General features: G+C 37.5%; 1 protein-coding gene across 12 annotated transcripts in view; it reads right to left on the reverse strand.

Annotated features, from left to right (window-relative positions):
• The window catches only part of ZNF280D (zinc finger protein 280D), a 64,679-nt gene extending 48,881 nt beyond the window's left edge, over window positions 1-15,798 (reverse strand). For 11 of the 12 annotated variants that reach the window (XR_003252674.1, XR_003252673.1, XR_003252677.1 and 8 more), the window contains exons 1-5: window positions 15,686-15,798; window positions 11,324-11,469; window positions 7,356-7,421; window positions 6,885-7,255; window positions 370-487 (exon numbers count right to left, since the gene is read on the reverse strand). Coding sequence is in view for 5 of the 12 variants with exons in the window: in XM_026060887.1 (XP_025916672.1) it covers window positions 370-487; window positions 6,885-7,255; window positions 7,356-7,421; window positions 11,324-11,462 (694 nt within the window). In the remaining 7 variants the exon portion in view is untranslated. The remainder of the gene's footprint in view (window positions 1-369; window positions 488-6,884; window positions 7,256-7,355; window positions 7,422-11,323; window positions 11,470-15,685) is intronic. The other variant, XM_026060884.1, reaches the window with a different exon arrangement.
• Window positions 15,799-15,804: the final 6 nt, after the last annotated feature.

The following is a 15,804-nucleotide window of genomic DNA, read 5'->3' on the forward strand; positions in this document are numbered from 1 at the left end:
CCTCTCTTGCCAACAGGCATTCCCATTCACGTTACCCAGAGAGTGCTGGACATACTGAAAATAAGCCTTTGACTGTCAAAAAAGTTACAGTGAATCTGGCAATATTTTTTCCATTTAAGTAAGCATTACAAAAAGATATCCGTTGATATTACAGTCAGTCTAACATGTTGAAGAGCAAAGTCTGACAATGCAAGGCTCCAAAGTTTATTTTCGTAAACGTTAAACAGTTATGTACAGTGGGGGGAGGGGTAGCTATACTATGTTCTAAAGATCCTATTTAAAATTATAACCCAAAGATCTGCACTACAGTTAAATGACATTACACTGTTTCTCTCTCTTATCAAATTCAACTACTACAGTTATACCCACCTGTTACATTCACTGCTGGCCCAGTCTGGTACTGTGGAACTCCCGAGTTCTGTCTCACACCAAACAGTATACCAGATGTATTATCTGGTGCAGCTGGTGGAGAATCCATAATATAATCCTAATAAGATATTTTCAAGAGGGAAAAGAGATTTGAGGTTTAACATTTTTTACTTGCAGGCTTCAAAGGGTTTATTTTTAAAACATTATATGCTTGCTTAAAAGTACTCATAAGTACTTCTCTGTAAATCAAGTAAACTACAGTCTCTCCCAAATATATAGTTTCTTTTGACAGTTTAAGAAGTTTGCAGTTCTTATCAATGGTTGTTAATTTAGTCACAGCTGTATGTCAGAAATGCGAAAACAACCACAAGACCTGGGAAAGTCCATTTTATGAAATATTATTAAACCTGTTTGAACCACTGATTTTAATTGCTTTTGTTCAAAACACTGATGCTGCTTCAAATTATACATGAATTGTTTTTCAAAAACAACTCTAGTACTTTCTTCCTTCAACCTAATCTCAGGCATTTGCCTGTCACTCTTGTGCAATAGCTAGCTGCATTTTAAAGGATGAGAAAGCAGAACTCTAAACAAAAGTAGCATAACTTGCAGCAAGTGGAAGCTTCTCAAAGGATGTATGAGACTAGACCAAATTCTGTAGTGATCAGACTTTAATGAAAGTAAAGGAATTTTTTATAGCATGTTGACTGGGAAGGGCACTCAAATTTATAATGTCACTAATTTTTTTTTTTCCTCTTACAGTTTAGAATCCTAGAATAATTTAGAAAGGACCTCTGGAAATTATATGGTCTGACCCCCTTTTTAAAGCACAGCTAACTTAAGTTGGTTCAAGTTACTCCAAGCCTTGTGAAGTTATGCTTTGAGCATCTCCAAGGACAGGTATCTCATTAGCTTTCAATTTGCTCTTCTAGTACTACCTATAACTGAAAAAATGAAATAGAGAGTCCATGCTTCCTGGCCACAATACTCAAAATTGTTAGAACCACACACCTTCATTGATCACTCAATAGGTCATACTTGGAGAAAGAAGAAAAAAGTGAAAACTGATTCTCTTTATGGATATTCAAAGTTGGGGCATGGAGTAAGAGAAACATGCACTTTCCAAGATTCAACAGTACTGCTCACATCTCAAAAGGCCGTTCCTTCTAACAAAAACAATCTGGAACATGAAATATTGTCACCAACAGCAATAACGAGTTGAGAAAAACCTTATGATAGTTATGTTCTATTTCAACATTAAGGTATGAAATGCAAAGCGTTGGCACATGATTTTTCTACTCCAAAATAATCTAATTACTTTTACCTCATAAGGCTGTACTGTGAAATGAAAAGCTAGACAAAAGTAACTCCATTTTCTTACAAGAAAAAAAGTATCACCCAACACACACACACACTTTGTCATTCATATATCCATGAGACAGCCCAAAATACCTTTTGCTGTAAAGATCAATCTCATAAAATGCTTCCCATTTGTAATTGTGCTTACTTATTTGAAAACGCTGCCAAGAAAATTATTACATTTTAACTACCATATTGATTAAGCTTGCTGGAAACAAGTCTAAAATGTGCACAAACACACATATAGCTGTGATAATCTATTTTAGGACTCATCAGTACCAGAAAAAAATTGAACAAATTGAAATGTTTCTCCCCATCCCCTCTTTTTGTCATAAATCTCTTCAATGAAAACCCCATAGGACCTTAACATGTTGAAGGACTTTAAAATTATGAAGGGCCATTCTTTCCTCTGGTGAGTGACCTAATCCAAACTCACCAAATTAAACAGAATTGTTCAAGAGCACTTGAGGAAATAAAGATAATACGAAAAATATTACTAACAGTTAAGTACTTCTTTGCTCTTGTTACTAATAGAGAACTATATGAGCTGCAGTCACAACAAAGCAGGTGTTAGTGTATCCATAATGGCTTCAGACTAGTAAGTGTCATTACTAGCAAAGCAGTTCAGACTGTAAAACCCACTTCAAGTGCAGCTAACACTTGAGCGGTAAGCCTATGGTAGGCTCTTACATGGTGTGGAGGACTTTGCACACCATCTACAGTTGAAATATGACCAATATAATAGCAACAGGTAAGATCTGCCTCTCTTACTACTTTGGACTTTTTCTTTTTTTTTTTTTTTTGTAGTATCGCCAGTTTCCCTTTCAAGTAAGAGTTTTGCTGGTATTTTTTTTTTTTTTTTCTGTCCCTTGTCCCTTTCTCCTTCCTTTTTTCTTTTTTTTTTTTTTTGTGTTGCTACCATTAATTTTCTTCAAAATAACAGTCTCTGTATTTTGTTGGGTTGGACGATTGCATATACAGATCTCCCCAGCACATACTAACCATATTTGGTGAGCAAGAAAGTAAAAATAGAGATCCTGGAAACTCAGAGATTCATTATTTTCCAAACGATTTTTCCATTTACAATTATTCTTTTCATACAATTTGGCTCTATCATTTTACATACAGAATGGAACAATGTCTTCCCATGCTGTAGAAAACAAAAGCATTTTAATTAAAAAACAGCTTTTCCAACTCAATGAAAAAAATCAGAATAACATGTGCATGTGCTCTCACCTGCAGAAAGGCAAAAGCCAGCACCTTCATAAAAGGAGTTCTTAAGGCCCAAAAAACCCAACCAAACAAAAAACCCACACCCTGTTTTCCAAGAGGCTCTGGTGAAATATTAGGCTAATGCTGTGCATCCCAGATTTTCTAACTGTGGAAACTAAAGTAGTAATCAGTAGTTTTCATTGTCCACCAAATTCACACACGGTGGAATTAAGAAGATGCATAGCATTGGACATATGCCCTCCCAAAACAGCTAGGTAGAACTGGACCCTGAAGCATGCCCAGCTTGAGTAAGTAGGGTGAAGATATGGACAGAGAGGGATGGAGCCTACTGGGGAGTGTTCCGAGTGCTAAAGTACAGAAAAATATTCTTCTCTGAGAATAAATGCATAAACAAGAGGATGGCCCTATGTTCTTGTATACAACAGCAGTAGCTCTGAATGAATGAAGACTGGTGCATACAGTACCACAGAAGTCAAATTAAACTCTGGTTTTGGAACTGAGTTAATTCAGACCTGTAACAAGCACACAAAAACTAGACTTTTACAGTAAGTCAGTCAATCCAGTCTGTGACAGGAAAGGTATATTTCACAGATAAAACTGGAATCCAAAACATTGAGAAGAGAAATTATAGACATACACATTATGAAACTGAGGAAATATCCATTTCAACCAAGTTAGTGATCCAAAGAAATCAGTTCCCAGAGAAACAAACTTTGGCATCCTGGGACTGAAAAAAAATTTCACCATATTAAGAATGCAAAAAGTGTTCATTCACTGAAGAATGTTAGAATAAAAAGGGGTCCTGACAGTATCTAGCCATATTTCACAGACATCTGCTCTAGGTGACCCTGGCTTGAGCAAGGGGGTTGGACTAGATGATCTCCAGACATCCTTTCCAATCTCAGCCATTCTGTGATTCTGAGATCATCACATCACAAAAATTTAACTTTAAAATCAAATTTCAACATGGGGAAGCTGAAGATCTAAATATCAAACATTTTCTAGATTTAGCTGGAAAACTGATTTGAAGCCTTTGCCATTGAGAGCAATCAAATTGGGAAGAAATAAAAAGATGTACGAAATAAAACATGCAACAGAAAGCCTAAGGCAGAAAAATACAGATACAAAACAGTAGTCCCAGGATAAAGGGGGGGGGGGGGGGAAGACCAAAAGTCTAAGGAGCTCTAAAGCAAGGAAAGGAACCAAAATACAGCTAGCATACATAAGACACTAAAAACAGTTAATGAGGTAACATTAAAAAAATCCCATATGCACAGAACTCTGCCCACGAAGATGAACTATATTATCTTGGTTGAAAAAACCAACCCGCATGAAACAAACATCCTTCCCCACAAAAAGTATAACACAATCAAGAATCAAGTGGCAGAATCAAGTGGCAGAAACAATACAAAAAAATAAGAAAAATTATTCTAGATAAGAATGAAATTAGAATTACAATTCTGAATCCAGAAAGGCTCAGCTGAAGGGATGAAAGATTCATTTTAAGTCTGTTTTAAGCAAGAAAACAAAACAACAACAACCAGAAAAAAAAAAAATCTTCCTAAATGTACTCAAGTCTTCTGTCAAGAATGACATCTAAAGGCCAAATTCAGGAGAATTTAAAAACTGAAAAGCTCATGAAAGCCACAATCAGAATGTTAACACTGCAAAGAAAATGTAGTATGAGATAATTCCAATAGCGAAAGGTTTTAAGAGGCCACAGAACATGGCTGCAGTAGAAACCCCAGAAAAGGACGCACTACCTGCTAAAAAATGTTGGTCTAACCTGGAATAAAGCCAGAGATCCACAGAACTGACTGATAAGTGATTAAAGACCCTTTTTTATGCTGTGCACCTTGACAGCCGTATTTCAGGCTGCAACTTCTTCCAGTATCTCCACTCAGCCAGGAAACAGAAACAAGAACAACCCACAAGGCCAGCAAAGGAAGACTATAAAACTTGATTAAGTCTCATCTGGGACATTCCTGTTGGAAGTAAACTTGATGAATGAGAAAGAAGCCTCAAAAAGAAGCACCATGTGTTTATTGTCTTTAACCTTTGAAGAAAATCACTGTCTTGATGACTTATATCCAGCCTACACCAACTTAAGAAGGCTGAGCTTCTCCAAAAGGTATGATTACTCTAATGTTTTCTAATAAGATCACTGTAAAGGCCACTAACAGCTTTATCTATCAGAACAAAACCAGGATGTATGCATGAGAGAAGTAAGGTGGGGAGAAAGGGGGGCTGTCTTTTGCGGTAAAGACACTGCAAGACATCCTAGCACTCCTTTGGAGGATCTCCTATTAACATCAAGGATTTAATAAAGCATATTAAGTCATGAGTAAACATTTATGAAGATAACAATTCACAGACTTGAAATATACATATACATTGTGTAGAGTAACAGACTTCTCAGTATTACTTGGTCTGCTTTATAATGACAGATTACAAGAGGACTCAACAGGTAATCAGGATATCCTAGTGATGTCTAGGGTTTTGACTACATCATTATTTTAGGCCTTTTTAGATACAGTGATAGACTGATTTAGCTAACCCACTTCACCGGACATGCCTCAAACTTCTCTCTGCAAGCCATTTAATCAACTGTTGAAGACTCAAAACTGTAAAGTATGAGTTATTTCCTAATGAATCTGCCAGTGATTCAGCTACCCAGTCCATAGGCACTTCTTTGGCCTTGTTTTTTTAAAACCAGAAAGCCTTCCAAAACAATACACAATGATTTAATGTCTGAAGAATAATATATCATCTCATGTTTTAACTGTCTTATCAGTTATGTTCATTCAGACTGATTCCTGTTAAGCAAAAGCAGAATATATTAGGCTGCATGGTATTCATTCATACAAAAATCACTGACAGCTAGGACAATGGCAACTCTGCAGATTTGCCTGGAATGTGGAAATGGTGCCTACTGTCAGGGTAAAGAGAAAGCCATTAGCAGCCCCTGAGCTTCATATTAACCCTACAGTGGTAGCTAATGTAGCAATGTTGCCTAAATGGTCTCAATTTAAATTATTTTCAAGAAAGGTATCACAATCGGGTTATCTCGTACAAGTGAGAAATTTTTATCTTTGTTCTTTCTCAAAAATATCCATAGCTAAGGCAGAAAAGCACCCAACTTGACTCTAGCTGAAAGTTATGATTCTGTGATTCTCTGGCTCTCCAAGAAGATCTATGATACACTATCTATATGCGTATTTTCCTTAGGCTTTCCAAAGGAAACAAATATGTTGTAGAAGTGTTTCATCTACTGAGCCTGCAAACTTTGATTTCTTAAGTCCTCCTTACCACACTACTGTTTCACTACAATTGCCAAGCAAACCAAAAAGCAAAAACATCTAAATAGCTACTGCTACAGCATTCTCTTAAGAGGCAAAAACCACAAGAGAGACAATGTAAAAGTCAGGCGGAAAAAACGCAAAGTTACTTAAAAGGCCAAATGCAAACTATATCGAAATGAAATAATTCAATATGGAGTATCTGTTTCTTTGAGCAGAAAAGTCTGTAAAACTTAGAGAATAAGAATTTTCTCATCCATTTATTTCTCCACATAGTCTAAGCAAAATAAAGATTTGAATGCTATTAGAAAATTTTATATTAATTTCTCTTATGCCTAAGATTTTCATTTAATATAATTCCACTCATACTAAATAAAGTTATCCTCTTTGAATCTTGTGACATATTTTACATCTAGTATGAATTTGTAAATCAGTATTTTCAAATATATTTTTAATGCAGTGCAAGTTTATGGTCCTAGAACCTTTACAGTTCATGCAAAACTAGTTTATACTCTAGTCCAGATCTTCAAATGACTAGACTAAGTGAGTCAGTATGTTCTTCATTAATTTATTCAAAAGTAATAGCTACTGAGTATTTTACAGTTTAAGGGAATAAAAGTTTACCTGATCTAATATTCCAGGCTGTGCTGTTACAGTAGTCACTGGCCTTGGTACAGGTTGAGCCATTACAGGAATGGTAATATTTCTTGACACTGGCTGTGTCGTCACTGGAATGGTTACAGGTCTGCTAACAGGTTGTGATATTCCAGAATTTGACCGGGGCATCTGCTGTGTTGATAAACATCCAGCAATTGGTCTCTGCAATATCTGTGAAGTTCCTGAAACATTCATTGGTCTAGACAATGGTTGAACTGCTACAGAGCTAGTTGTAGGTCTGGATACAGACTGAAAGACTGATGAAACAGGCATGGCACTGGGGCTGGATGTAGGTGTCGCATAATGGTGACTGTCAGGCTTGAATGTAGTAACGGTACCTGTTACAAAAGATTCCAAAGTTATCTTTATATAATACTACAATCAGATGTCTCATAAGAGTTTTTTTTTTTTAATTACCATATTAGGACAACATAGTACCTCTACTGGGTGCACCATTCTGTATCCCCCTTCGTGATGAGCTGAAGTTGACTCTGTTCAATATATCTGTCAAAAGTTACATTTGTCTTAATTGCAGATAATTAATTGCTTAATTGCTTTGCAAATTAAAAGCACCATTTATATCCACTAATTAATCCAATTAGGACTTGACTTATATATTAGAAGATTATTTCTAAAATAAATACCTGGCAAAACAAAATGTCAGTTGCACAAATTAAGATATGTTCTTCCCCTCCCCTCCCTTTAGGTAAACCAGTTCACCTAAGAATCTTAGTTTTTATTTTTTTGGAGCCAAGTTAACACACAAACAAAATAAGAACATTTCATAAATATTTAGCTCTGCTGATTAAAAAATATAAAGAAATACATTTATTCATTTCTGTTTGTCATATCTATAATAAGAATTTTCCCAAATACCAGAACTGATCCACAGGAAAGGAAGCATTTCCTCTAAACCAATAATTAAGTTTGCTTCTCCATTACAGGGAAATACAGGATGCTACTCATTTACAGTTTTGTCTTTAGGCTCCAAATTCCAGTATCAAAGGAAATCAAAAGAGCAGGAATCAGAGGAGTGATATTGGAGCTGCATTACAAGTGAAACAGTTTTATTATATATCCTATATGGTAGTCTATGACTAGACATATAGCTCATCAGAAAGGTATTGAATTTCTTAGGATTTGATGCTTACTTCCTAACTCATACAACAAAACCAGTATTTGCTGACTAGTTCATCTACATCTTTAGCTTTGGGTTTCTGCTCATTCCAGAATGTTGCAATAATATTCATCAAATCAAAATCCTCTTCTACCAGCAGGTTCTCAGTTCAGTTAATTTTGCTATCAAGTTTCTTGCTCTGACATGTGAAAGCATGCATATGAAATGAGATCCTCCAATATCTATCCAACAAGATTTAAAGTAACTTCTCAGACCTCAGTTAAATAACATCAGGATCTCAAGCAAGAGATTTTAGAGTATCTACATACTGTGTTTAACAACCTTAAGGCTGCTTCCACAGGCAATGGCTCAAGAGTATAGAGTATTCATGTTGATTAATAAATCTAATAGCAAGAAAACTCAGAAAATCACAGCTCTCAGCCTGTCACCTGCATTTTGATCATACTAACGAAAAGGTAGCTGCAACCAACAGATCCAAACAGGTCTGCATGTTTCTAAGATATGAGGAAATTTGCTTCTATAATAGTAATATTGCTCTATTTAGTGTAATATGACACTATAAATGAGTAAGGATTCACTTCTGGAGTTTTACCTGAAACAGATAAGCTTTCTTTTAAAATGTTTGCTAAAATAAATCTATATCCCACACTGGAATTCTAGAGCAAAATGAAACTAAAGCCTTCCTCTACCTCTGAGAAAAAGCCATCCTAACAGTTATGGCTCACAAAGCACATTCAGCTTCAGGCAGTCTGGTGTACACACAATTCATATCCTATAACACAATGGTAGATTTAAATGCTTTAAGAACAACATTTCAGGAAAGCCAGAGACTTGGAGTTATAAGCTAGATTTACATGACTCAACTGATTCATCATAGACTTGATGTGTTCTTTCCCCAACCCTCAAAGTATTATTTGTCATGTCTTAGGTAAAACTGCACTGAACTATAAGAAAGCTGACATATACAACAATATTTTTAAGCAGGAACAACTTACAGCTATATATGATTGTGAAGAAGTTAGCAAGGAAAATGATCAGTAACTGGATGAGTTGTAGAAAATTACATAAAGTGAACAAAGCGTTAATTACTTTTCATCCCAGTCAGTCAAGCTAACCCTCCAGGATGGCAGGAAGAGGCACTTTATTATACATGACACTGTCAGCATGTACAATTTGGGGATCCTTTATTATTCCTTCAATTTTCCACACCAGTCTATATAGAAGTGATTATTGCACAGAAGCATCATTGTATAGAAGCGTCGGAAGAAAGTTTAAAAGATTGCTGTGTATTGTAAAAAAGGTATCTCATAGAAAACTGAAGAACTACATGCAAGCATCCATTTGTCATCTGATTAGAAAGAAATTCTCAAGTAACAACTAAATAAGGGTGATAAGCCAAACTGAATTCACTGTGGCTTGCCTATTACCAGCAATGATGATTCTGCAGCCTGAAACCTGACTACCGCCAGACAGTACTACTTACAAGCCAGAGAAGAACTGATATCATTCTTCCATAGCTGGTTTTGATAGTCAAGTAGGAGATTACAAAGAGAAAAGTCAAGGAAAGGGAAGGAAGAAAAATAAAGTAAAAAGTTAAACCATAACTGACTTAAGTTGTGTCAGCACTGAGTATGGAGGGCACTAGAATAAGAGACATACACTGTAAGCCTGTATCTTTTGCACAAATTCTTAAAGTTGCTGAATTATATTAGAAATATAGAAATATATATTTCAAGTGAAAAACTATCCTTTATGATTACAAAAAAAATTTTTTGAAGCTAAAATGAATGCAAGAAAACCTGGCATATTTGTTGCTCCAATGTATGCCTACCCCTTTTACCTTTGTTCTATTCCATGACCTATTCCTAACATGACCAACACCAATCCACAGGTCTCTGGACCTCCCAGAAAACAGTAAGGGTGTTCTTTTTTTTTTAAAGCCTTCCTAGAAGTTTATCTCTGTAGAAAACTTCTCAGACTTATTTTCAAATATTATTCAAGTATTCAAGAGGACAAACTATTTTTCAAGCATTTTTAAAATATTCAAGGAGATATACCCTTATAAGAACTATTCCTAGGTGAGACAACTCTTAACAACAACTTCAGTACTTCTTTAATATTGAAAATGTCATGTATTTTTAAGCTAGTGCAAGAGACTTAAGTAGACTTACAATCCCAGTGAGTGTCAAAGTAAATCAGAGCTCAGAAACAAATCACGCTGCTATGAACTACAAGACTGAAGAACTAATAAGCAGTTTCAAAGTCTGTGCAGCAAGGTGTGGCAGAGAGCCTAGTCTAACATTTTGCCTCAAGATGCTGGACTGCAAACTACACACATTTAGAAAATTACTATTGAAATCTCAGACACCAGTGTAGCAGAGATGAGGCAGAAAGAGAAAGCTAATAAACTTCACTAGGCAGTTTTGTATATCTGATAGCCAGAGAACTCTTAACTCAAACCTCTTAACAATCAACTACAAGATGGCCACATACAGAGATTTAAAAATTTCATTACTAAAGTTAATTTAAGCAACAAAAATAAAGTTCTCCTTTACTTACCTGCCAAAGCCCAAGTACAGGACACACATGGAATCCTGACACAGCTGCTGATATCACAACCACCTAACTCACTCCCTGCACTGCCTGCATTAGGAAAAAACTACAGAGCTTGATGAAAAAAACCTCTTATTTTACAGGAGATGAATGAATTTATTAATACAAATCTCTTACTTGACAAAGAGCCTTCTACTGTTTTCACATTAATCACTTTTTCTGATTATGCCTTTATTACAGGCACTTGAACTTGGCTTTGTCAGAATGACACCCAGCCATTCAGACTGTCTACCAACACATTAAGTGGGGGGTGGATAAAAATGAGGGTCTTCAACATGATGACTTAAATTCATGCACATTACTTCAGTCGGTAGACACTACCATGTATCTACCTGGGTATTAACTATATTAAGAACAATTGCATGGTTTCAGTGTTGTATATATGGGATTTTAGCCATGTCATTAATGCTAAAACATCCACGTGTCCTAGTTTTGACTTCAGAGATTTAAGGTTAGAGAAACAGACAGCTATATGTGACCTGGGCCTTCAGAAGGACAACTTCCTAAGAATGCCAATTTTCAGTACATGACAGAGAAATAACAACTTTAAAACTTATAATTTCTTAAATCTTACTGTTAAAAGTTCCATATTTTCAAAGTAAATTTAAAGTTCTTCACCTTAAAATAACATTCTCATTTAAAATGGATATCTTACATGTACTAGCTGGCTTTGAGCTTGAGATTTCCCCAACAAAGATTGGCTCATCATCATCATCATCCTCCTCCACTTCTTTCACTCTCTTTTGCCATGGTTCTAGCTCCTCTTCTTCACATTCCATAAACAATTCTGCCATCTCGAGACTAGAGAGTAATAAAGAAAGAAAGAAAAGAAAAAAAAAAGATTACTGCACTTGACAATAACATTCTCATAGAATGGTCTATATATTTTTTCATGTTTTATAAAGGCTGAACCTCTTTCAATCTAAAAGATCTTTAAAGACTGACACTCCATCACCTTCCTGATAATTTATTCCAATCCTAATTTTTCTCATTAAAGATGGGAGAGGTGGGGGAATAAACAAACAAAAAAACCCTAAGAATCTCCACATAATTTAAACCGTTTCTGGTATAATCCGTTAGACATCATCCAAAAGATGAAGCCTCCTACACCACAGTTAAAAGTATTTCTTTAAATACACTTCTATACCAGGTAAGTGATTCAAATCCCCTACTGTGATGAAGCATGTAATGCATTCGGCACAAGTGAGCTACTTAAACACTAGTTAAAGCTGTGCTCTCTTTATATCTTAAAGAAAGAAACAACAACAACCACCACACTCCCACAAATTTTGTAAAATTTTGCCAGGACTTTACATACATTTTCTTAAAACTTTAAAAAACACTACATAATATCCTTATAATCAATTAGACCTGGATAAAAGTTTTGTATAGACTTTCATTAGATTGAGTCCCTTATGCTTGGTGATTGGCTCCTATGGTGAGGAAAGAAAAAGACTTGTTTGAAGATACTAATGAAAAAATTATGTGGCCCTGGGGAATTAACCAAACTATCAGCAGCAGCATTAGTCACAACTGTTTCTGTTTGTTTTTAAACAAACTGTGACAACCAATGACCTTTTCCGTTTTCTATTCGCATCCTCCAACACAATCTTGAAAGTATTTCTGAGCAATACAGGAAATATGAAACTATTTTTTTAAATATGCTACAAACAATCTAATGTGCAATGAGACAAGAGCAACTTTACAGAAGATCAGTATTTTCATAAAACCACTGGGTCATCTGACTGGTAACTAGGACCAGGATCCCAATAGAATAGTGTTTGTTTTGTCCAAGACTGGAAATTTCAAAAATCTTTGAGCCAAAACCATCACCAGGAGCCTTGATTTATTTGATGTCTCCATTTTTCAGTAAAGGGTGTGGGGAGGGAGAGGAACCAATGCAATTTTGGATGAAGATCCCAAAAGTAATGCCAGATAAGAGAGGAAATCCTTGAAACTAATAGGTAGTTTTGTTAAGTACATGACATTCAATTCAGCATTGGACTGCTTTGAAAAAAACAAAAACAAAAAAAACCCAGAAAAATTTAGCAGAGCAATAGTTGATGATCAATTGAAGAGTATTTCTAGTCTTACTATCAGGCCACTGCTTAAAAAAGCACTGCTACTTCTGTCATTCTTGTGCTGATGCGACACTTATCTCACAAAGCAAGCTAGTTAAGGAAGCTAGATTGGAAATCATTCACATTGTTATACAGTGATAGTTCTCTGACAATTTAACTCTCTAAACCTGACCACCACCGTATCAGACCAGCACTAATGTCAATGCAAGAAAGGTGGAAGAAACAGACCTTCCTCTCTCAGCAGCAACACAGGGTTAAACTGACTTATTTATATTGTAAGAAATGTAAACTGTTTAAGATCTTAAGGCATTCTCAACAGATGATTCAAAAATTAGCACAGCTTTTAAAATGGAAGTGTCCGAATATTTCAGATCTTGTCTATTTTTTTTTTACTCCAACCCTATGAACACCATGCTTTCATCGATAATTTTTTCTGGCAACAAGGCCAGCCTAAGGAGTTCCTGCACTGCTCCCCAAGTTGTGCTAGTACAACCTTTCAGGAGACTCTAAAGTGAACCAATGCAGGTTAAAAATAACTCGGCCTATGAACAATTGTACCAGCATAACCGACAGGCCAAAAAATTAGTGGCCTGAGGAATCGTAATTGTGGAAGGGGGATAGGGTTGATAACAGGAGGTATACAGGAATTGCTCAAATTGACTTCGCTGCCAAGAGAAACGTCTACATACACTTTCAAAGTACAATTAGCTTCCAAGTTAATCTAGTTTAAAAAGCTGAAAAAGTAGATTATGCATTCCAGGAATCCCGCTAGTGGTCAGTCTCAATGCCAGCAACAACATTAAACTCCCTCCCACCCCTCACAAATATTTTCCAGCAGAGGTACAGACTCCAGTATAACAAACGTAAACCTACTGACAACAGACTTCACTTTCCTTTGTATATATTTATACATACATACACACACACTAATATATATATATACACACACTAATACTAATTTTTTATATATATATATATATACACATACATAAAATATACACGCATCTCCTTAAAAGTAGTCCACAGATCTGGGAGGTCCAAAACATCAATAAAATGCCACATATATGATCAAAGAAAGCATTTAAGCCACAGTTCTAGCCTAAAAAGTGTGAAAACTGTGACCAAGTTCTTCAAAATATCTTCAGAAATCTCATTAGAATACATAAAGATACTGCTTAAAAGGCAACAACAGTTAGGAGGAAAAAAAAGAAAAAGTTTCCTAAGTTTATATGGCCAATGCTTCTATGTCTCTGCCCAGCAAGAATTAAGGCTAGTCATGAAAGTTCATTAGGCAGGTGCAGATAATCAAAATCCTGCAAAACATGAGTTCATGGAACACTATTACAAGTGCTACGTATTAGACAAGTACTGAACTAAAAACTGATACAAGACAAAAAAATGAACTCACTGTGCAAAACAAGAGCAGCACTAAATTCTGGATGAAATGACAGTGCTTAGAAGAGCACTAATTTGGACATCTTTATTTAACAGGGCAATTATGTTCAAAGAAAACTATTTTTATTAAGCCAGTTGCATTTATATCCTATTCTTCAGTGTTAAGATTTGCAAGTATTCACATTAATGGAAACAACGCAAACCCACAAATATTAATAAATAACAAGAGTGTAAGAGCAGTAGTGGAAATAGGGAAAAATGTTCTGTAAAAGTGTATTTTGAAGATGCGCAGAAATCAATACTATAGAAAGTCATGACAAATACAGCAGCAATAGAACTTTAAGTTACTGAAATCCCATTTATTTACTACTTCAGATGCAGTTCACCTGTTCTACTCTTAAGGTCAAGAAATGTTTCCAACACAGTACTACCTTGGGTTGATTTAAAAATAACTGAAACACTAGCGTGAGGTTGGGAAGCATGCTTAAAGAGTGATGGCATCTACTAACAAGAAAGTTTTGAGACTAGCCATGTTTGTCATCTTTCCATAACAGTGTTACTATGCAGTAATAGTGTAGTGAACTATTTTAACACTAATTTTTTTCCAGTTTAATACTGGCACTTCAAATGATTAGTGATGTTATATTATCTACAGTGACACATCATAGGGTGAGCATCCACTTCGTATATCGGTCACCCTAAAGTAGAGGCATGTAACTTTGCATCGTGTTAGTTGAAGAACAGCAGGCTACCTACCGCTTCATCTGTGCTATTAGCAGTATTGCATTTTTATTGAGCTCTGCATTTGTTTCAGCAGCAATGAAATGATGATAAAGCAAAAATTGAACCTTGAAGTTTTAAAAAGCCATAGTATAAACCAACCGCCCTTAAGAAAAAAAAAAAACAACCAACATCATCCTCTCTGCAATGCGATGGTATAAGCTCCGCCTAGGGAAGGGCAATGTTTCCTTTGCAAACAAGTCAGAAGTTCACACCCCCGCGCCGAGATGGGTGCGAGGCCGCAGGAGGAAGCCAAGTCCCCGAGGGCAGCCGAGCGGCTGCTGCTCAGCCTGCGTCGCCCCTGGCGCCGCTTTCTCTCCAGCGGCCTCACCGCCGCCCGTCCCGCCTCCGAAGCGCCAGGTGACCGCAAGGACTCGACCGAGGGCTCCAGGCCGGGGGTCTGCACGAGGCCTGCATACCACGGCCGCAGGAGGCAAGGAGGCCCGGCACGGCTGCCAGGTGCGGGGGGCCCCGGCCGCGGCCGCCCCGCGGAGGCAGGGCGGAGCGAGCCCTGCCCGGGCCGCCCCTGCGGGCAGCTCCCCCGGCTCCGGGCAAGGCCGAGCGAGCGGCGCTGGGAAGCCCTGGCGGCCCGGGGTCCCGCTCCGGAGCGGCGAGGGGGCCGCAAGGCCGCGCTCCGACCTAAGATGGCGCCGGCCTCACAGGCGACAATCCCCCCGCGGCCCGCGCGCCGCTGAGCGGCCGCTCCCTCCGCGCGGGTAGGCCCGCGTCGGCGGGCACGGGAGCGGAGCGGGCCGGCTTACCGTGCTGCGCGTCTGCAGAGGCCGCGGCCGGCCGCCTCGCGCACTTCCTCCCAGGCCGCCGGGGGGATGGGAGGCCGCCGCGCTGGCGGAGGCTCCTCACATCGCCGGACCGCGGCGCC

This window comes from Apteryx rowi, unplaced genomic scaffold, assembly GCF_003343035.1.
Source record: "Apteryx rowi isolate R43461 unplaced genomic scaffold, aptRow1 scaffold_172, whole genome shotgun sequence".
NCBI lineage: Eukaryota > Metazoa > Chordata > Aves > Apterygiformes > Apterygidae > Apteryx > Apteryx rowi.